Consider the following 22,408-nt stretch of genomic DNA (forward strand, 5'->3'; position numbering starts at 1 on the left):
AGCCTATGTACAAACTTTTTCCATAATCACAAGCTTTTAATTATGCTTCCTTATATAAGTAGTACTCCCTCCGTCCCGGACTACTCGCACAATTCTTTTTCGGCACGGAGATTAAGGAATGAGTGTATAGCAAAGTCAACAATTGCGGCTGTAGGTGATAATTTTTACTAAAAATGGAAAGAGTGCACATAACTTGGGACGCCTAGAAAGGAAATAAGTGCAAGTAGTCCGAGACGGAGGGAGTATTAAACTTCCTTTACCAAAAGGGTTATCTCTCTGTCTTTATGTAGTTGAGTCGTATTCCTTTTTGGATTGTCTCATTAGTCGAGTCATTTCTTTTGATTGAAAAAGCAAACATATTTCTTCTCTCTTACTTTATTTTTTATTTTTTAATTTTCTCTTCATCTCTCTATTTTTTTTTCTTCCTACTTTATTCTCCTTTCACTCAATTCAATTGTAACACAATTTCTTAAATCATGTATCAAAAAGAAACTCCTCTATTGAGGACAGATAGAACATTTTTTTAATACATGTGTCTTTTCCTCCATATCATATTATTGACATGTACTAAGGGTAAATTACTATAAAGATCATAACATTTTATCAAATTTTAATTTATGTTGCAACTTTGAAAACAAAAAGATCATTAAGTTTAGACTTATTAAAAAAGTCAAAGAACAAAATAATCAAATTAAGAAAAAGCAAATTGTTAACCAAAATAGAAAATGAATATCACAAACCACATTCCACAAATCTTGAACTACAAATCATCCAAAAAAAATCCATCACTAATTAACACTAATTCAAATGAAAAATCAACACAACAAAACAACATACAAACCAAAAACAACCACGGGCACCACCGCCACCCAGCCCCGCCGCTGACTTAAGCTTCACACCCTTCTTGCCTACCTTCCCACCGGTGGCGTCGACTTGAACATCTCCGGCAACCTCCAGCCTATGCCTCTTAGTATACCAAAACATAATCTTGAACTTGACCCTCGTCGCCACCCTCACCCGAAACCCCACCCCCTCCCCGCCCGCGACCGCGTCCCGGGCCTCGGCCCACGGCACCCCCGCCGCGCCCACCAGGGCGCGGCGGCGCGTGCTCTTCTTGTGGCCCTGGTGGAACCCCGGCCACGCGTAGTCGCCGACGGCGATCAAACCATCATCGGAGGAGGAAGAAGAAGAGTTGCGGCGGCGGCGGTAGAATGATAGGGTTAAAGTGGTGTTGGCGTAGTGGACGCCCTTGTCCTTCATGCTGTTGGCGAGCTTGACGTCGAGGAACACGGTGCGGTTGCCCCGGGCGGCGGCGTCGGAGGCGTTGAGGGCGGCGGCGTAGAAGCTCTCGACGGAGAGGGTCGGGTTGGAGGTGCGGAGGCTGAGCCACATGAAGAGGGCGGTGAGGCCGGAGGTGATTATGAAGCTGCAGCAGCAGCGGCAGCACCCGCCGCCGGCGCCGGAATCTGTCATCCTTTCGCCGGAGATATTTTTTTTTGGTATGATTGATGATTGGGTAAGTTTTGGATTTTTTTGAGTCTTGGTCTTTGGTATAAATATAAAGTGGAATAGTGGGGAAAGCCAATTGGGAGTACATGGATTTCCATCTCTTTCTAAGCAATTTCTTGAAAAAGCCAATTTGGCTTTAGCGTGAGAGAAGCATTCGAATGATGGTACGAATAAATCGGACTATTCGAGTTGGCCTTTTTAATGCAAAATGGAATAACACTCTCAATCTGTATAACTTTCTTTGAGTTTTAAAATAAACATAAAAAAATGAATTTAAAAAGTTAAATGGAATATGAGTTTCAATTTTTTTAAAATAAAATGTACGTAAAATAAGTTAGTATAATGTGAAACATAAATGAAAATGAATTTTTAATAAAGACATACTAAATGGACCTAGAAGTACTCGAAATGCTACCAAGATATTAATATCTTTTGTTTTGTATTCATGAGTATAACAAATTAATTTGTGCTTTTTCTTGCATTCATTCAAAGGCTAGGGTTAGGTTAGTGCACAAATGGAGACTTAGGGAGATAGAGATAATACATTTTTGGTGGCGTTCGGTTGCCATGACTAATATCATGAGACTATCCATCTAGGATTAAATGGTGAGATTATTTTAGTTGGAGGGGGAGGCTATGACTAATTAACATGAGACTATCCATCTAAGATTAATTTGAAGAGTTCAATCTTATGAACCAAACATGATATATATTTAATCATGAGATTTAATCTTGACAACCGAACACCCCATGGAGTATTTTTTTTTGAATGACTCATTTTTTGAATATACAACTTTGGTGGTTTTATAAAAATATCCCTAACAAAATGGAATATAAATCAATTTTTTTTACAGAGTAAAAATTGGGAACACAAAATATGGTTATTAAAAACTATTTTAACATTGTTAGTACTACAACTAACTATCATAATTTATTTATTAATAAATAAATTCTGCTATCAATATACCAAAAATCTAAAACCCTACACTACCTCTCCAGGAAGCCTCCGCCAAAAAACAGCTTGCTCTCTACCGGAAGCCTCCGCCACCGGTGTCAAAATCCTCCCTCCGTCCTAACCGCAGCCTAAAACTCAGATTTCTCTCTCTTTTCTCGGCGGCACGGCAACTCCTGCGACTGTTGTCAAGCTCTCAAACCACTAAAAAAATGAGGTCGAAGAGGAATCTCAACGGCTCAGACGAGAAAGACTTGCAGAAACGGAAGGAGAGTAATTTGGTTGAAATTGAGAAGAGGATTGAAGAAGCGGAAACGAGTTCTGATGATTCACCTTTTGTTTCGGACTTCGAAGATAGTGAAAATGACGATGATGAAGTACGTTTCTAGTCATGCTCACACCTAGTTCTGCTTTCATCAATTAGTTTTCGTGTTTTCATTATGATTGGGATTTAAATGGCTTTCAAACTTTTGTCATAACTTTCATTTTGCTCATAAAATTGACGCACCTGCTCACTAAATGGACTCTTAGGTTTTATGGAACCAAATGTCTATTGTTGAGCTATAGGAACTTCGGCGTTTCATATGTGTTGGATTGTGTTTGCTTTAGTAATTAGTATGCATAAATAGAATATCCAGTATTCCAGTTCATTGATGTAATCTTGCATTTGTAAATTTTGTAGACTCTGATGGGGGGTGAAGGCTCAAGTGATGAATCTGGATCCCAAGAAAGTGATCTCTCTGTCTCAGAGGATGAGGTACACAGTTTTTGGCAAATAGGAGTATTTGATACTTTGGGTCTTATCTATTTCTTAAGTTGTTGGAGCTGGTTTTTATTGTGAAGATATGTTTAGATCTCTGCTTGTCCACAACGTTTTTCAACAACGATGTCTAGATATTGTTGGAGACATGGTTTTTTGTTAAGTTGCATGTATACTGTATAGTTAAATTTGCAGCATCAATATGAGGAAAATCAGGCTATCCATTAAGTTCCTGCTTTGTGTACTTATATAAATATGAGTTTTGCTGTTACAGGATACTTTTCAATCCAGGTATGATGATGAGGACGATGATAATGCAGTCTCTCCCCACGGTGACAAAGCTGATGAACATGATAATGATGGGGTTGAAGACAACACTGGCGGGAGTGATGATTCACGTGAAATAGTTGAGGAGAGTGACTCGTCTGAAGATGAGGTATATTCACGACTTCACGTACCAGTTTTATTTTGATATCACAAACATCCCTTCTATCTTCTGAATTCCTTACATCCCCAAGTACCCAAAGGGGAAAAGAATAAGTAATTTGTCTATAAGAAAAGGAAAAGAAACTCCAATTCTTTATAGGTGTAAGACCATAAGTTTATGCTGACCTATTTTACAAAGTCCTTGCCAATCAAAATTGGTCTTTGTTCCTTTTTTTTTGCAATTTAGCATGCTTGAATATTTAATCAGCCTAACTTAGTTTGTTAGGTGACTGATGAAAAAACTGTCTGAGAAACTGAGAGTCATACAAACTGTTTGAAATGTGTTGCTTATGAGTTTACTTCTTCAAATCAGGTTGCACCTCGCAATACTATTGGAGATGTTCCTTTGAAATGGTACAAGGATGAAGAACATATTGGATATGATCTATCTGGAAAGAAGATCAAGAAAAAAGAGAAAAAGAGCAAGCTCGATTCTTTTCTTGCAAGGACTGATGATGCAAAGAGTTGGTGAGTCCATATCTGAAACCAGTGTTCTGTTATAAAGTGCAGAGTGCCTATAGTCTATTCCTACATTGTGTTTCTATGCATATGTACTCCTAGCAAGATGCATTGTGGTGATTAGTTTGTGTTTTGCATGGCATTCAGGCGTAAGATAATTGATGAGTACAATGACGAGGAAGTGGAGTTGACAAAAGAAGAGATCAATCTCATCCGGAGAATGATGGATTCAAAGGCACCTCATGCTGATTTTGATCCATATCCTGTGCGTAATATTCTCATTTTGATGATCAAATTTATTGGTTTTGTACTTAGGCATTTGCTACTCTCACTTCAATTGATTATGTATGTTTTGTTGATTGTGGAATCTGATTATTCTTTGTCTTGCTCTGCAGTCTTATATTGACTGGTTCACTTGGGATGGTGCCAAGCATCCACTATCAAATGCACCAGAACCAAAGAGACGTTTCATTCCTTCTAAGTGGGATGCTAAAAAGGTATGTGGTTTCATGCTTGTTAGTTCTACTACTCCATATCTACTTTCTGATCTTGTGGTGATTTGTTGCTTTCCATATTATCATCCTGTCATGCTTTGAGCAAACAGATGCAGTTACGAGCTGCACTTCCAAAACTTTTTGATTTTGTGTGTAACCTTTTTTAATATTATAGGTTGTCAAGTATGTCCGGGCCATCAGGAATGGGCAGATTAAGCTTGATGACAAACCAAAGGAAGAGCCCAAATTTTATGATTTGTGGGGTGAAGCCAGTTCTGCTGATAGACAGGGATTGGCATATATTCCTGCTCCAAAACCTAAGCTGCCGGGTTTGTTGGCTATCTGAATTTTGAAATGAGTGGATATTCTTAATTAACTAGTATTTCTTCAAGTTTTCACGATCTCAAGATGGATTGTGTTATATATTTTCAGGTCACGAGGAGTCTTATAATCCCTCTTTAGAATACATCCCGACACAAGAAGAAATTAATGCTTACCAGCTCATGTTTGAGGAGGACAGGCCTAAGTTTATACCAAAACAGTAATTTTTCCGTTCTATGTTCCAGTAGATGATCTTTACTTCTGTCAGAAGCGTTGTGCCAGGAGTTCTAATTATATTGTTTCGATGTGAAATTTAGATATACTTCCTTGAGAAGTGTTCCTGCATATGAGAAAGCTGTCCAAGAGACGTTCGATCGATGTTTGGATCTCTATCTATGTCCAAGAGTTCATAAGAAACGTGTACGTATTACTTACATACTTAGATGAATTCTGAATTTAGTTTGGAAAATAATATTTGATGGTAAATGTGAGATTAATCACATATTATTTCCTGCTCAAATTTCCAGATTAATATTGATCCTGAATCTTTGAAACCAAAGCTGCCAAGCCCTAGAAATCTTAAACCGTATCCAACAACTTGTTATCTCGAGTACAGAGGTCATAAGGGCCCAGTGGTGACTATTTCTGCAGAGGCCACAGGACAGTGGCTTGCTTCTGGTTCGATCTCTAATGAGCTTCAAGTCTAAAATATAAGTATTTAGAACTGGTATCTAAACGAACTTTTTCGTTGATTAAGGTTCAAAAGATGGGACTGTCCGCATTTGGGAAGTTGAAACTGGCAGGTGTCTCCAGATCTGGGATATAGGTGAACCTATCAACGAGGTTGAATGGAATCCTGAGCTTCCTATATTAGCTGTAGCAGCGTAAGAAATATCTGAGAGCCTTAACTTAACTTCCATTTGATGGTATATATCAGTAACTTACTCAATCTTCAGGGGCCAAGATGTGTTCATTTTGAAAACCAGTTGTGGAAGTGATGAACATCAGAAAAAGATCGAAGATCTTCTCCATGTTCAACCGCAGGTGGAGGCTGATGACTCCAGTAAGTATAATGAGTGAACTCGTCAATTTTTATGCACAGCAGCACAGTGCCTTTTTCCACACACTAACAACTTTTTATTCAGATACAAATGAATCTATTGTCAACTGGCTTCAGGACGATACACATGGAGGAATCAGACTGAAGCATTTTAAGGTGCTTTTTTTGCTTTATTGCTTTCCACATCTCAACTTATATTTGTCTCATGCTTCTCCGCAATCTGTCATTTATCAACGTTTTCTATTACGGGATAATGACGCATTGTTGCTCAATTGCAGACTGTTACTAAAGTGGAATGGCATCGTAAAGGAGACTATCTTTCAACTCTCATGCCATCTGATATCCTTTTCCCGGCTATATATATGCAGTAGTTGTTTCAGTATGTTTTAATTTTTGAAAATTAGGTCTCCAATAATAGTAACTAACATATACTAGAGTGAATTAGAAGAGCTTGTTATATATACAAATAGTTATATGCGTTACAAATGCAAGAATTTGTAGTTTGCTTGCATCCCGGTTTTGTAATGGTAGCTATATGCTTGCTCAGATTGATATTCCTTAACTTAAATGTACGCGAATCAAGATCAGTGTTAGTTCACCAACTCTCCAAAAAACTTACACAACGGATTCCATTCAAGACAAAAGGAATTCATGTTGCAAGTGCTTTCCATCCTACACGCTCCATGTTCTTTGCTGCGACGAAAAAGGATGTCCGCGTCTATGATCTGTTGAAGCAAAAACTTGTCAAAAAACTTGAACCTGGTGTCCGTGAAATTTCTTCCCTAGCTATCCACCCTGGTGGTATGTCTTTCTCTTTCTGACTGACCCCCCGCCCCCCCAACACGTGTTCGAGTACACAATGGTCTGATCCCTTATAATGCAGGTGATAATGCCATTGTTGGAAGCAAAGATGGAAAATTGTGTTGGTTTGACATGGACCTTTCATCCAAACCTTATAAAGTCCTTAGGTAATGACTCTGAGATGAGTTTGGTTATGGTTATTTGACTCTTTTTCACTCTTTGCTATGCAGTCCCGTATTGTATTTCATGATAGGGCCGCCTAGTATTTCTCCTCGTTGTCCTGCTCCAAACTCTAATTATCTATACCTTCAATTTCTATCTATCGTGCAGCCTTCTTTTTTATGACCATTTTCATCGTTTTGAAAGATTGAAATCTATTTTTAGCCTGCTTGCTTGTTAATAATCACAAAAAAAGCTGGATCCAGATTCTTGCCTGCTTATCGTGCCTGTCCAATTTTGCAGATGCCATGGAAAGGATATCACCAGTGTTGCCTACCATCGTTCCTACCCTTTATTTGTGTCGAGCTCAGATGATTGCACAGCATACGTTTTCCATGGGATGGTGTATTCGGATCTTAATCAAAACCCACTGATAGTTCCCCTGGAGATTCTTCGAGGGCATTCCAGTTTCGATGGAAGAGGTAACTAGCGGATTTTTATATTGGTAGGGAGGATGTTTTACATGTTAATAATCGTTGTACTCGGCTCGGGTGGTTTGTGCAGGAGTTATGGACTGTAAGTTCCATCCAAGGCAACCTTGGCTGTTCACCGCCGGCGCAGATTCCTTGATTAAGCTCTATTGCCATTAGCTCTTCATACACCATTCATACCCTAGGCTGCTAAGCTCCCTTCACACCTCTCTTGAGGTTGAGGACAAGTTTTGATTCGATTTGATGAGGTTGTTTGACGGTTATTAACTTCAGATTGTAGCATTTTAATATATTGGCATTTAAAGATGTAACTTATATAGCAAATATGTCGATTGTATCTCGGTATTTAGAATTTATCAATTTGATCGCAAGTTTTCAAATTTCGTACTACATGAAATTTCACTAACCATTGTGTCGTGACATCATCTGATCTGAGGGTAATATTATTTTGCAAGTTATATATGAAGATTAATATTTCAAATTAAATTGATTACTTATAAACAATAATTACTAAAATTTGTACAAATTAGAAAGTTTGTAATAGAATCAATAAGTAGAAAATCTTGATATGTTAACTTTTTATATTCAAGGCTTCCTATTTATCGTTTAATTTATTTCATTTTTTATAATTCAGCCAAAAGACCAAAAATAGGCGCAATACTCTTCATTAATTAACAACCATTCATTTATTAGTATTTCTCACTTCAACACAGCTCATCTCTAAATCTCAATAATCTTCTATTTTTCTGGCTATAGTCGTTCGCCACTTCATCTGATCCAAGGTAACTACTTTGTTTTCTGTTTTGTTTCAGTGTTTTCTAATACAATTAATTGAATTCGTTCTGATCGATGATTCTATTCCTGTTTTTAATGTGTAATTTATTGGATTTTTGTGTTTGTGTAATTTATCGAATTTTCGAGGTTAATTTCTGTGCGTTTGCAGTTATGGAGCTCGCTCTTTGCTGGCCTTCTTCTTCTTCCTTCGTTTCTGCACTGATGGGGTACGAACTAAACCCTAATGGCAAGCCCAATAACAGTGACGGCCCATCAGCCCAGAGCCCAAGAAAGAGTATCTGTTCGGCACCAAAGAGTTCGGCTCGACCAAAGAGTTCGGACTCAGCCTACAGCTCGGTAAAAGCCGACCAGTCAAGCTCTCCTCTCAGATCGGCAAGAGCTGATCGGTAAAGTCCAGCAGTTCGGTCTCAGCATTCGACCGAACTAGGAGTTAGTGGACTCATGAAAGGCCTCCACGACCTCCGCTATACCCACGATCTATTTAGTGGTACGAAGCAGTTATTGAGCAGTTATTGCTCACCCACGATCTTGTTAGTGGGGCTGCAAACCACGACCTTAGTTCAATGTATAAATAGAACTTAGATCAGATAGTAAAGGGTTAAGCTCTCTAGAGATAAAATACCATATAGCAAGTCTGTGTAGTAAGCTGTAATCCCAGATCAAGCAATACAATCTTGCCCTCCCTTCTTCCCGTGGACGTAGATTTACTTCAGTAAATCGAACCACGTAAATTCTTTGTATCGTAATCTTCATTCTCTACCAGCATTTACTAACATCAGAAATTCGCGGATCCATCACTGGCGCCGTCTGTGGGAACAGAGAACAAAATTTGTGATAAAGCGAATTTTTGATCCATTTTTTCCACCCAAAAAATGCATACCAGATCGCAGAGTACCCGTATTCCTGCCCGTGAGAACCAGGAGGAAGCCAATCCATCCCACAGGTCTGGAAAACAGCCTAGGGATAAATCCACCACCAGTTCTCATGGCGAAGGAACAAGCCGCTCCAAAAATCGTCCCACTGAGTCTTCCCAGCAGCCCGATTTGAATGAGGCTGTCAAGCAGTTTTTGGAGGCGAAGCAGGAGGAATTCTTAACCTTCCTGCGAAAAAGCCAAAAGCAGCCGGAGACGAAAACGGCGGATTCTCCTTCTCCCTCCGCACAAGAAAGTCACTACCGCAGTAGTGTCGCATCTCCCAGGAGAAAGAATCCCCGTCCCCCACATATTCCAGTTCCTCCTCGGTACCGGAATCACAGGAGAACTCAATCTCCTCCATACCGACGAGATATCGGATTCGCCGTGTACGGAGCACTGAAGACTCCGTTCTCGGACGACATCACCCGAACTCCCCTACCACAGAACTACCGAACTCCGTCGATGACTTACGACGGGCTCGTGGACCCTCACGATTTCTTGGGGCGCTATCAATATAACATGGCGAACCAGGGTCTCAACGAGGTCCACATGTGCAAGCTGTTTCCCGAGCTGCTCATCGGGAACGCGAGAAGGTGGTTCGATAGCCTCCCCCAGGGCAGCATCAGATCTTACCGAGATCTAATGGATGCCTTCCACAGGAGGTTCTTTCAGAAAGCGGAAGCCCGAATCACTTCGGCTCAGCTGCTTTCCATTCGTCAAGGTCGCGACGAAAAAATCAGCGACTTTATGACAAGATTCCACAAGGAATGCCTGCAAGTAGACGATCTCAACGATCTGCTTGTCATCTCGGCATTCCAAAATGGAATCCTGCCCGGAGCTCTCTACAGGAAGCTCGTTGAGTGCGGTCCGCAGACAGCTCAGGAAATGTGGGACATTGCGGACCAGTACTCCCGGGCCGATGAGGCAGACCGTCGCAAACGGTCGTTAGACAGCTCATCGACCCGAGGAGACAGAAGGAAGCCCGATCATAGCGATCAGGGGCATCCTCGCCGGACTCCATTTGAAAGAATTCAAAGGGCTCCGGTGCAAGACAGATTGGGACCTCGTCTCAATCCCGAGAAGCCGCCCGCTCAGTTCGTACCGCTGAACAAGCCGAGAGCGGAAATTTTCGAACTGCACTCTGACCTGTTCGAAAAGCCAAAGCGGATGACGAAATCAGCCGCGCGCCGACCCCAGGATAACTACTGCTCCTACCATCAAGACCACGGTCACGATACCGAGGAGTGCAGAAACTTGGCTGCAGGTATCGATGTTCTTGTGAGGGCAGGGACATTGAAAAAATACCAAAGCAAGCAGTCAAAGAAGAATAAAAAGCAGAGTGGTGCGAACTGCGCTCCTCAGGATCCGAAAAGGCAGCCGGATCCCGAAGACGATGACGAGCCGCAATATGATGGAGTAATCCAGACTATTGACGCGCTCCCTGCCGGGAAGACCAAGTCGTCCCTAAAGTCAGAACGCAGAGGCTCCAATCGAGAGGAGCCAACGCATAAAAGGCTGAAGCAGGACGAAGTGATTACGTTCTCGGCTGCTGATCCCGTCCCGGCCATCTCTCCTCACCAAGACGCCATTGTCATCCAAGCCGGAGTGGCAAACAAACTGATCCACAGGGTGTTTGTGGATACAGGAGCGTCGGTTAGCATTCTTTTTAAAGAGTGCTTCGACAAGCTAGAAGTGGACCCAGCTCGGCTCAGTCCGGCTCCGCTTCCCCTGAAGAGCTTCACCCAGGAGGACACCCGCCCTGAAGGTATTATCAGCCTTCCGATCACGGTGGGGAAAGCGCCTACTAGCTCCAGTACGATGATTGAGTTTTTCGTGGTGAAAGCTCGGTCCCCGTACAACGTCATCCTGGGAAGAGACTGGCTCAACACAGTTCGGGCCGTTTGCTCCACCTATCACCTCACCATCAAGATCCCTACTAAAGGAGGGATAGCGGTCATCCGAGGTGACCAAAAGAGAGCAAAGGAATGTCTGCAAATTGCGCTTAGAAGTGCCGAACAGTCAGATCGGCACCACCAAGCATAGCAATCACAGCAGCCGGAGTCAGAGGCGATGACCGAAGTCATACCGGAGCCGAACTCGATGACAGTTCAGCTGTACGAAGACGATCCATCCAGAACGGTTAAGATCGGCTTCGCGGGAACGCCCCTACTTCGGGAAAAAACCATCCAGCTCCTCAAGGAGTATAAAGACGTCTTTGCATGGTCTCCGTTGGACATGACCGGAGTGCCCCCCGAGGTAATCACTCATCGGTTAAATATTGATCCTTCAGTCCGGCCGATAAAACAGAAGCAAAGACTCTTTGCGGCAGAACGAAGTCAAGTCATCCATGACGAAGTCCGTCAATTATTGAAGGCGGATGTGTTATTCGAAGTGAAGTATCCTTCGTGGGTGGCCAATCCTGTCATGATCAAGAAAAAGGAAGGAGGATGGCGGATGTGCATAGATTTCACCGATCTAAATAAGCACTGTCCCAAAGATTGCTATCCCCTTCCGAACATAGATAAAAAAGTAGAAGCTTTGATAGGCTTTGAAATTTTTTGTTTTCTTGATCTGTACAAAGGATACCATCAAGTTTTAATGGATGAGATTGACGCTTCAAAAACGGCCTTCATTACTGATTTCGGCATTTTCGCTTATAAAAAGATGCCATTCGGTTTAAAGAATGCCGGAGCCACTTATCAAAGGATGGTAGACAAGCTTTTTCGGCACCTGATTGGAAAGGAGGTCGAAGTGTATGTTGACGATATAGTCGTCAAAAGCAAAAGCACTTCGGAGTACGAGCACAACCTCAAGTCCACTCTCAACGTGCTCAAGAAAGCCAACCTCAAACTTAATCCCCAAAAGTGTACCTTTTTGGTAGATTCGGGAAAGTTTTTGGGTTGTTGGGTTTCAAAGGACGGACTCAAGGCAAACCCCTCAAAAGTTCAAATCGTTCAGAACATGGCAATGCCGAAGTCCATACATGACGTGCAAAGGCTAACCGGATGTCTAGCCGCACTGAATCGATTCCTTTCCCAAGCAGCCGAAAAGCAACTGCCGTTCTTCAAGGTGTTGAAAAAGGCACCAAAGTTCGAGTGGGGAGCCGAGCAGAAAAAGGCCTTTGACGAGCTCAAAAGTTATCTAGCCGAGCTTCCTCTTCTCTCTGCTCCAACCGAAGCCGAAGTAATATTCTTATACTTAGCGGCATCGGATCAAACCATCAGCGCGGTGCTTGTACGAGAAGAAGGCCTAAAGCAGCTTCCCATCTATTTTACAAGCCGAGCATTAAGAGGTCCAGAAACCAGGTATCAACCTCTGGAAAAGATTGCTCTGGCATTAGTAAATGCAGCAAGGAGACTGCGGCCATACTTCTATGCTCACAAGGTATGCGTCTTAACTGATCTGCCACTTCGGCAAGTGTTGACCAAACCAGAAGCATCAGGCAGAATCGCCAAGTGGGCTATAGAGTTGGGAGAGCACACAATTGAATATCTACCTCGGAAAGCCATCAAGGGACAAGCCTTGGCAGATTTTCTTGCAGAAGCAAAGTTCGATCAAGCAATTCCTGTTATTGCCGAACAGAAGAATTCTGCCAATGCCGAACTGGCACAGCCCTTGGAATCCGAAGTAGAGCCGCCGGACTGCTGGAGCGGATTCGTAGATGGAGCTTCAAACAAGATGGGAAGTGGAGCTGGTATTTTACTTGTCGCTCCCGACGGACACGAGGTAACCTACTCACTTCGGTTCCTATTCCCCACTACTAATAATGAAGCCGAGTACGAAGCCCTCCTGGCCGGACTCCAGTTAGCGCAAAGTCTGCTCGTCAAATCTCTCAAAGTCCATTGTGATTCACAAGTCATAGTAAATCACATGTTGGGTACAAGTGAAGCTCGTGACGAGAGAATGAAGAAGTATTTGGACAAAGCGCAAAGCATCAGCCGAAGTTTCTCCTATTTTCGGATAATCCGCATTCCCAGAGCGGAAAATAGCCGAGCAGATACCTTAAGTAAGTTGGCCTCAGATCCGAACTCAAAGGCGGAAGAATTAATGCATCGAAGCATTGATGAAGCCGAGGTACATTCAGTATCCAGCTCGCCGAACTGGATGACGCCGATCTTGCAGTATCTGGATCAAGGACAATTGCCCGAGGATAAGAGAGAAGCTCGGAAGATCACATGCCGAGCACTTCGGTACGAACTTCATGAAGGAGTCCTCTTTAGAAAGTCTTACCTCCAGCCGTTATTGCGGTGCGTAGGACCAGAAGAGACGGACTACATCCTCAGAGAAGTTCATGAAGGATCGTGCGGTAGCCACATCGGAGCCAGAGCTTTAGCTAAAAAAGTTCTGAGATGGGGATATTATTGGCCAACCATGGTACAAGAGGCAGTGCAGCTCGTCAAGAAGTGTACGAAGTGCCAAATTCATGCAAATGTCCCAAGGATGCCGCAGACCGATCTATACACTATGCAAAGCCCTTGGCCTTTCATGCAATGGGGCATAGACATAGTGGGACCACTTCCTCAAGCTCCTCGGCAAATGAAATTCCTTATCGTTGCCGTGGACTACTTCACGAAGTGGGTGGAGGCTGAACCATTAGCTACGATAACGAGCTCAAAGGCATTGGACTTCGTCTGGAAGAACATAGTGTGCCGATTTGGCATACCCCACATCCTCATCTCGGATAATGGGACTCAGTTCACCGACAAGACGTTCAAGAATTGGTGCCAAGAGCTGAACATTCAACAGCGGTTCACTTCGGTCTCCCATCCCCAAGCAAACGGACAAACGGAAGTAACGAACCGGATTCTGGTGAAAGGGTTAAAAGCTCGGTTAGAACAAGCCAAAGGACAATGGGTAGAAAATCTCCCTCAAGTCCTATGGTCCTACCGAACTACGCCCAAAACCTCCAACGGTGAAACTCCGTATAGTCTGGTGTACGGCACTGAAGCCGTAATTCCGGTGGAGATCGGCGTACCCAGTCCCCGAACTCTAAATTTCTCCTCAGAAATGAATGACGACGGACTGAGAGCAGAACTAGATCTCGCCGAAGAAAGAAGAGAATTGGCGTGCATAAAAGCAGCCAAGTATAAGGAGCAAGTAGCCCGGTATTATAACCAAAGGGTGAAAAAGCTTCAATTTCAAGTGGGAGATCTCGTCTTGAGAAACAACGAAGTAAGCCGAGCAGAAAAGCTGGGCAAACTCGAGCCCACATGGGAGGGTCCGTATCGGGTGTCAGAAGTCCTCGGCAAAGGGTCTTATAAATTGACTCACATGTCAGGAGAACAAGTACCCCGAACATGGCACGTCTCCAACCTCAAGAAGTTCCACTTGTAAGAGACAAGATCGATTATTAAAGACTATTGTGAGTCCAAGCTTCTAAGGAGGATATAAGACCACAATTCAGCTTAACAAGCAGTCCGTCTGAAACGAACTGCAATAAGCCAACGATTGTGAGTCCAAGCTTCTCAGGAAGATACAAGACCACAATTCGGCTTAAGAAATAAGCACTTCGTCTGAAACGAACTGCAATAAGGGAAAGTCCGATCCACGCGATAAACCTCGCCGAATTAGGACGACCAAGTTCGGTCAAAGAAGTTTACCTCATAAGACCGGGGACGACCACGTCTAGTCAAAGAGGTTTACTGCATAAGACCACTTCGGTTAACTGGGAAAGTCCGATCCACGCGATAAAACTCGCCGAATTAGGACAAGGGAAAGTTCGATCCCGGCGACAAAAATCGCCAAATTAGAACACAAAGACGAGTCCGGTCAAAGATGTTTATTTCATCAGACCAAAGACGAGTCCGGTCAAAGATGTTTATTTCGTCAGACCAAAGACGAGTCCGGTCAAAGATGTTTATTTCATCAGACCAAAGACGAGTCCGGTCAAAGATGTTTATTTCATCGGACCAAAGACGAGTCCGGTCAAAGATGTTTATTTCATCAGACCAAAGACGAGTCCGGTCAAAGATGTTTATTTCATCAGACCAAAGACGAGTCCGGTCAAAGATGTTTATTTCATCAGACCAAAGACGAGTCCGGTCAAAGAAGTCTACTTCATAAGACCAAGGACCAAGTCCGGTCAAAGAAGTTTACTTCATAAGACCGAGGACAAGTACGATGAAATTTTTTCGCTAAGCTGTAAATACAGTGTTAGAAGCGAAAACAAAATTTCATTTTTCAAATCTTGTTCGGCATACAACTCCGCTACCCTACAAAATGGCATTACGCTATTACAAAGGACTATTCTACTGTCCAGGGTTGCTGAAGCTAAGCCACCTATCTGCAAAATCCTCTGGAAGCCGAGTTCGGTTGTTCCGAGCAGATGAAGAATAAGCAGGTCGACGAGATGCTATCCTCGACCCAACGCCTCTTCCCCGAGCCCGAGAAGTCCTAACACCTCGGCGATGAAGAGTCTCTGCAATAATCATCTGCTGATCTTGCTCGCTCATAGTCACAACTCCTCGGCGAATTTCAGTCCGTCCCTGTCTTGACGATTCCGGTTGCTCCTGAGCCCGTTCTCGTCTTGACGTTTCCGGCTGTTCCGGAGTTCGTTGTTGACTGGAAGTAGGATTTTGAACAAGGGAACCAGAGGCTTGATCTGGAGTGCGAGCATCTGTTGGCACGATATGCCGAAGGAATCTTTCTATGGAGGGGCGCCGAGAAAGAACAATGTCGTACCGAGAAGCCCAGCGCCGTAATGATTTCACAACTTGTTGGCAAGCCGAGCTCTCCAGCGCATTGCTCCTCCGGAGTACATGATATTCCTCCCACAGTTCGTCAACTCGACTCTGAACATCTGATATGGTCAAGCCCCCGCGCACACGGATATAATCCTCGTACGCAGTCCTCTCAGCAATGGTCGTATTCAGCTCGGCCTCCAGATCCTTCTTATCGGACTCTAAGTCCTTATTATCGGCCTCCAGCTTCACTAAACGAGCCAGAAGCTCGTCATTCTTCGTCTGATCGGCTATAGCTCTTTTCTCAGCTTCGTCTAAAGCCGAAGAGTACAGCCGTTTCCAGTGAAGTATCTCCATCTCCTTGAGTACAAAGCAGCTATATTAGTTCGGCAGCTGTACCGAGCAGATAGTAAAATACAACAGGAATAAAGGCAAGTACGAAAAGCTATACGAAGACAAGTGTAGAGAATTTTTCATTCACAAGGAAAATTTTTTACACTAGGAGGGCTTCAAGGCCATTTTACAAGGAAGAAACTAGACTAAGAGAAGGGAGACGAAATCATACTCCACCAGCTTCGTCTCCGGCTCCTTGGTCCGGTTCAGCTTCTTTCTCCTGAGCTACCTCAGCCTCGGCCTCGCCTCCTGCCGGCCTCGCCTCCGCCTCCTGATCGGCTTCCTTCTCCGGATGCCCGGCCCGCTCGATTTCGGCCTCCAGCTCCAGCGGCTCGGCCTCACCCTCTCCGTTGTAAGTCGAAGCGGGTGAAACGGGTCCCACGGAGGCAAAGATAGCCTCCAGGTTCTCGTCCCGATCAGCTCGACAACTCCGGACTCGGTCTGCAGAAAGCAGGACCGAGGATGAAGCGAGCTCCTCAAGAAGCGGCAGATTCTGAAGCCGAGCTGCTATCTCTCGGCTGTACAGAGGCAGCACGACGTCGGCCCCCTGCTCGCCCTTATCGGCAATTAGCCTTACCAGACTACCGACAAAGGCCGAGAACTGGCTGCTCAAAAAGAGTTTCTCCGTGTAAACACGGAGAGCCTCCCCCTGGGCAGCCACGGCGGCAGCATCCCTCCGTTTCGTCTGCTCTCGCTGGATGACGAGCTGGTTTTTGGCAAACTGAGCTTCATCCTGGGCCGAAATCCTAGCAGCTCTGGCTTTCTCAAAGTTAGCCTCAGCCTGTTCGGCCCGATGACAAGCAGCCGCCAACTTCCTCTGCATCTCAGCATAGTCATTGGACGCTTTGGAGAGTTCGACGGCGACGAGCTTGGAGAGCATATCGTTCCTCTAAAAATGGATTAAGAAAAAAGTCAACAAAGGGGCCACAAAAAATACAGGAAAAAAGCAAGGCCAGAAAATCAAGAAGAGAATTCACCTCGGCGAAGTCCGTGGGCCATAAAAACGGCTCACAGATATGTTCCGAAGGAGGCGCCAAGACCACATCTTTCTCTGGCGCTCTCGGGGGCTTCTGGGCCTTCCCCTTCCCCTTTGCCGAAGTCGACTCCGGCTTCTTCGGATCCGAAAAGGTTTTTTGCCTTTTCGGAGTCCTCTCGGCATCAGACGCCGAGCTGGTGGTTTTCGGCCTCTCCGGCTCCTTGGGCTCCGAAGATTTGCGGCTAGCCTTACTCAGCATGTACACTGCCAAAAAGCAAGAAAGCAAAGTCAGGTTTTCTTCGTTAAAGCAGTAGAGCATAAAGATAAAGAGAAATCCTCACCCTCGGCCTCTTCGTCCGAAGACGAGATGTCGAACACGACGTCGCCCTTGACGAGCTCAGACTCCGTGTATTGTTTCCTAACTATGGGAATCTTGTTGAGCTCGCCATCGAGCTCGTCCAACGGTTCAGGCCGAGGATGACGGATAACGGACTCCGGCCCTCTCCAGGGAAAACTAGGAGCCGCGGTCCTATCATAGTAGAAGAAGCGATTTTGCCACTTCGGCCACTTCGTTTTACAAAAGGCCCTAAAGGGCTGTAAAGGGATCAAGTAAAACCAAGACCCCTTCCTCTTAAATTGAAAGAATTTAAGGATCGCCTTCAAAGACAAATCCCTTCCTAACCTACGGAGTTCGGCAGCGAAGGCCGACAAGTGCCTCCAAGAGTTCGGAGTCACTTGGCCTAAAGGAAGCTGAAAAAAATCTAGTAAATCTATAAAGGCAGAAGGGAGGGGGAAACGAAGCCCGCATTCTAAGCAGGCCTCGTACACGGTGGCGTACCCCTCCGGCGGGGAGTCAGCCCTATGATCACCGTCAGGTACCACCGCCTTCCCCCCAGGAAAAAAGTATTTTTCGGGTAGGGATATCACAGTATCCTTACTCAAAATACTATGGAAATACTCTACGGTCTTCTCCCCGGACTCTTTCCGGCCAGAAGACCCCTTATCCCCTTTCCTACCGCTACCCGACTCCGAAGAAGAAGAAGACATTTTTCTTACTTTTTGAAGGTGAAGAAAGTCTGAAGAAGCTCTTGAAAGCGGAAGAAAATTTCTCGAGAAAGAGAGAGTACAGAAGACGCAACAGCAAAGGTGTTCAAATGAGGAAGAAAGAGCATATTTATCAGATTCGGGAAAGATTTCGAGATCGTTGCGCCGTTTCGAATCCCACCTTTTCAGGATTCAACGGCCGGATTTTACTGTCGCATTTAATGCAGGCACGCGCAAGGCACGTCCCCTGACGTCAGCCTCCCCCTTACCATTATCCAGAATGCCGAAGTGACTCACCTCGCCGAAGTGATTCACTTCGCTTTTCGGGGGGGGGTAGTGATGGGGTACGAACTAAACCCTAATGGCAAGCCCAATAACAGTGACGGCCCATCAGCCCAGAGCCCAAGAAAGAGTATCTGTTCGGCACCAAAGAGTTCGGCTCGACCAAAGAGTTCGGACTCAGCCTACAGCTCGGTAAAAGCCGACCAGTCAAGCTCTCCTCTCAGATCGGCAAGAGCTGATCGGTAAAGTCCAGCAGTTCGGTCTCAGCATTCGACCGAACTAGGAGTTAGTGGACTCATGAAAGGCCTCCACGACCTCCGCTATACCCACGATCTATTTAGTGGTACGAAGCAGTTATTGAGCAGTTATTGCTCACCCACGATCTTGTTAGTGGGGCTGCAAACCACGACCTTAGTTCAATGTATAAATAGAACTTAGATCAGATAGAAAAGGGTTAAGCTCTCTAGAGATAAAATACCATATAGCAAGTCTGTGTAGTAAGCTGTAATCCCAGATCAAGCAATACAATCTTGCCCTCCCTTCTTCCCGTGGACGTAGATTTACTTCAGTAAATCGAACCACGTAAATTCTTTGTATCGTAATCTTCATTCTCTACCAGCATTTACTAACATCAGAAATTCGCGGATCCATCATGCACGTTGTGAGCTTTGCGCGATAAAATAATTCGACATATTCTATCGAATAACTAACTCTTCACAATTCCTATCAGATCACAACAAAGGCGATGCTTTCAAAAGCAAATTTCCAAGTTCGTTTACTGGAAAGTTGCTGTACAGCAATTCCATTTCCACCAGGAATGCAGGAACAACACCAACACGGCGTGCCCTTATTTCTTCCGTGGTTCGAGATTCTCTACTTTTTTAGTTAGTCTGTTTCCGTTGATAATAGTATCTCTTTTGTTTGATATGAATGGAATTAGGTGTTTGTTATTAATTTAGAACAAGTTTCTTCATTTCTCTTTGGGAGCATTTGCTTGCAGGCTGCACCGTTTAGGTTTAGGTAAACATTATTCGATGAATTAAATTAAGTAGAATGCAAATATAATTCAGTGTCAAATTTTATGGTGCAGCTTGGTCGGAAGGCGGAGAAAGGGACTACTGTTATTCCTGACCCTGATTATCGAATTCCAGTTGTGGTTTTTGGTGGGTTTTGATGGTTGGAAGTGACAAATTATAAATGCTTTTGCAATCTGCTACACAATTTGAATCATGTATTATAGCACCTTGTGTTGCTTGTCATTAACAGAGAGAGAAAAAAAAGATATACGAAGCTCCTGCATTAGGATATTTGAGACGGTTGTTGATAGGATGTATAGATAATAATATGGGCTAATCCATTCATGGATTGATTAATTTGAACTTGCTTCTTGATTTCATCCTTCACATACTCAATCATATATTTTTATCTATGTATCCTAATCCTACCACACAGTAAAGCCCCCTTAAGGAATATAAGTTCTTGTATGATGGTTACAGTCTGAAAGTTTGAGTCTCTGAACTTGAGCAGGAATGGCTGGTGGTTTTGTTTATGCTGATAATTTAGTAGCAGCAGTACCTGTTGGCCTTCTGGGGTTGCTCCTACTAGTCCAGGTAGTGTCAAGTTCCTTAGCTAATTAATTAGTCTAATGTTATTGCTAGATTAGAAACATATATTCGTATAAGTCTGTCATGTGATATGTTTTACCTCTAGATAACTCTTCTTTCAGGCAACAAGAGTGAGATTCGTCTTTGATAATGAAGCCCTGGTTTGTTCTCTTATTCTTAATAACTTACTTCATTTGTAACTCATATATTCATTTTGTCTTGCTTTGTGTTAGTATTGTTCTTGATGGTTGGAATAGAGTTCTCCCTTTGATCTATGTTGTATACCGGTTAATAGGACTTTTGTCAAACTATGCTTCTATCCAGAGTCTAGAGACTCTAGACTACAGACCAACTTATTTGTATTGAGACGATTTTTCAAAAGATGCCAATGTCCTGTCTGTCATATTATATTTTCTACTAATGGTAGAGTGGTTCAGTTGAACTATGAGCCTCAAATTGAGTGTGATATATGTGTTTATGACTTGCAGTTGTGATGTTATGAATTTAGCTGTCTCATAATTTGGAAAGTAAGTAATATACTAGTAGCAAAGGTAGCAAATTCAAATGTCTGGCACATTTGAACCCAAAAAAAGGGAAATGACTCTACAATGGTTGAACTTCCCAAAAATTGAAAAACGACTCAACTACCGTAGAACGGAGGGAGTAGCTGTTTTCTCAGCGACACAGAGAAAAAAACCATCCTTTACATTTTGACCATAGTCCATATCATTCTGGTTTGCTATATATCAATCGCTTATACCAAACCTCATTACAGGAAGTAAAAGTTGGAGATCAGCTTCAAGAGTCGGGTGAAAATGTTTTTGTAGGTGGAAAAAACCGGTGGAAGTGAGTGGAACTTTTCTTTAGCTGATTTTCTCATGAGATCAATTTGATTTATCTCAATAAATGATCAGGTATTCAACATTTGTAAACTGGGAGCTCTGGTGGCCATCGTTCCCAATCCTGGTTTATTTCAAAGAGACACAGACAAAACCTGAAGGACAAATCCATTTTTTCCCTGTAATATTTGTAAGTGTTCTGTATGTGGTAAAGAGGCAATTTTGTTTTGAAGCATGAAAATTTGTATCCAACTTCACCTCACCATCCTTTTGGTTTCGTGTAGAATGGGAAACAACTCTATAATGCTTTAGTGGAAAGATGTGGTCCTTCAAAAACTAGCGGACCCAGCTGAAATGAGATGGGCAACTGTGTTCAAACAATAGCAAGGTATGAAATGTTACACTTTCACATTCAACCACTCTTTTTTGCCAATGATAGTATATCTTCATCAAACCATCCCAAATTTTGCAAATAGAATAGGGAAGTAATTATCAAAATAAAAGGGGCATGCCAAAATTGATAAAAACAAGTACTAAAACTCACATAATCTATTGTGCCCTAATATACAGTATGTGCCTTCTCTCTCATGTTTTTATTTCTGATGATGTGATGGAATTTTGTGGACAGAGTGGAAGCTGAGATTTGCAAAGTTGAAGCAAACAGAAGAAATGAACCAAGAAGAGGAATGTATCATGTTGCTACTGTGTTTATATGCATATAGAGGAATGTTATGTTGTAATTCTAATATCTTATGTGGAAGGATCAATTGGAAAAAAGAAAAAAAAAAGTTATGTATAATACAAAAGGATAGATAATTGCTTGAAAATTATCACAATGATTGAAACTTTGCCGCTACGTCGCTTTAAAAATGCATATCCACAATAACTACATTGGTTTCGTCTATCCTAAGTTGTTGAATGTCCAATTGTTTTTAGTTCAAGTTGCCTCTACTAAACAATTATTGGATAACAGTTATGTGATCCAAATTTTGCTGAATCATAAATAGAGGTCTAAGATGATTTTATACATTAAAATGGATGCAAAATACATAAAGTTAATTGTCAAATATGCACCTTAGTAGGATTTTATAAAATGTACTATAATACAGTAATATTGAAATATTTAACTCAACCACTTAAAGTGGTGAAGATTATTTCAAATTATTGGGCACACCAATTCAAACATATAAAAATAAGCATATTGTCAAATGTAAAAATGTTGTGTGGCAAATTAGGTAATTACTTGTTTTTTCATTAATGAATTTGCATTTTCTCTAACAAAAGAAAATGAAGTGTAGAAAATTGGGTCGCAATGAATTAGGTATAATAATCACAAATATATGGTCATAATTGGATGACATATATGATATTCCTATTAATTGATTAGAT

The 22,408-nt window shown here is 42.9% G+C and overlaps 3 protein-coding genes across 3 annotated transcripts; 2 read left to right on the forward strand and 1 right to left on the reverse strand.

The window, feature by feature from the left end:
- Positions 1-732: 732 nt before the first annotated feature.
- On the reverse strand, positions 733-1,392 carry LOC121775372 (protein NDR1-like). The gene is made up of 2 exons (XM_042172453.1): positions 842-1,392; positions 733-760 (listed from the first exon to the last, which is right to left on the reverse strand). Exons 1-2 carry the CDS (start codon positions 1,390-1,392, stop codon positions 733-735), a joined length of 579 nt encoding a protein of 192 aa, XP_042028387.1.
- LOC121775330 (ribosome biogenesis protein BOP1 homolog) lies at positions 1,243-7,872 on the forward strand. Its single transcript, XM_042172406.1, has 19 exons — positions 1,243-1,516; positions 2,509-2,838; positions 3,144-3,218; positions 3,496-3,657; positions 4,021-4,175; positions 4,314-4,431; positions 4,562-4,663; positions 4,836-4,989; positions 5,093-5,201; positions 5,299-5,401; positions 5,509-5,659; positions 5,739-5,865; positions 5,938-6,044; positions 6,127-6,197; positions 6,320-6,380; positions 6,615-6,842; positions 6,925-7,009; positions 7,305-7,483; positions 7,566-7,872. Exons 1-19 carry the CDS (start codon positions 1,391-1,393, stop codon positions 7,649-7,651), a joined length of 2,529 nt encoding a protein of 842 aa, XP_042028340.1. The 5' UTR covers positions 1,243-1,390; the 3' UTR covers positions 7,652-7,872.
- Positions 7,873-19,312: 11,440 nt separating this feature from the next.
- LOC121773508 lies at positions 19,313-21,875 on the forward strand. Its single transcript, XM_042170384.1, has 8 exons — positions 19,313-19,437; positions 19,667-19,739; positions 20,104-20,186; positions 20,303-20,341; positions 20,956-21,026; positions 21,095-21,209; positions 21,304-21,407; positions 21,648-21,875. The coding sequence occupies exons 3-7, from the start codon at positions 20,106-20,108 to the stop codon at positions 21,370-21,372; spliced, it is 375 nt and encodes a 124-aa protein (XP_042026318.1). The 5' UTR covers positions 19,313-19,437; positions 19,667-19,739; positions 20,104-20,105; the 3' UTR covers positions 21,373-21,407; positions 21,648-21,875.
- Positions 21,876-22,408: the final 533 nt, after the last annotated feature.

This window comes from Salvia splendens, chromosome 17, assembly GCF_004379255.2.
Source record: "Salvia splendens isolate huo1 chromosome 17, SspV2, whole genome shotgun sequence".
In the NCBI taxonomy this organism is placed as follows: domain Eukaryota; kingdom Viridiplantae; phylum Streptophyta; class Magnoliopsida; order Lamiales; family Lamiaceae; genus Salvia; species Salvia splendens.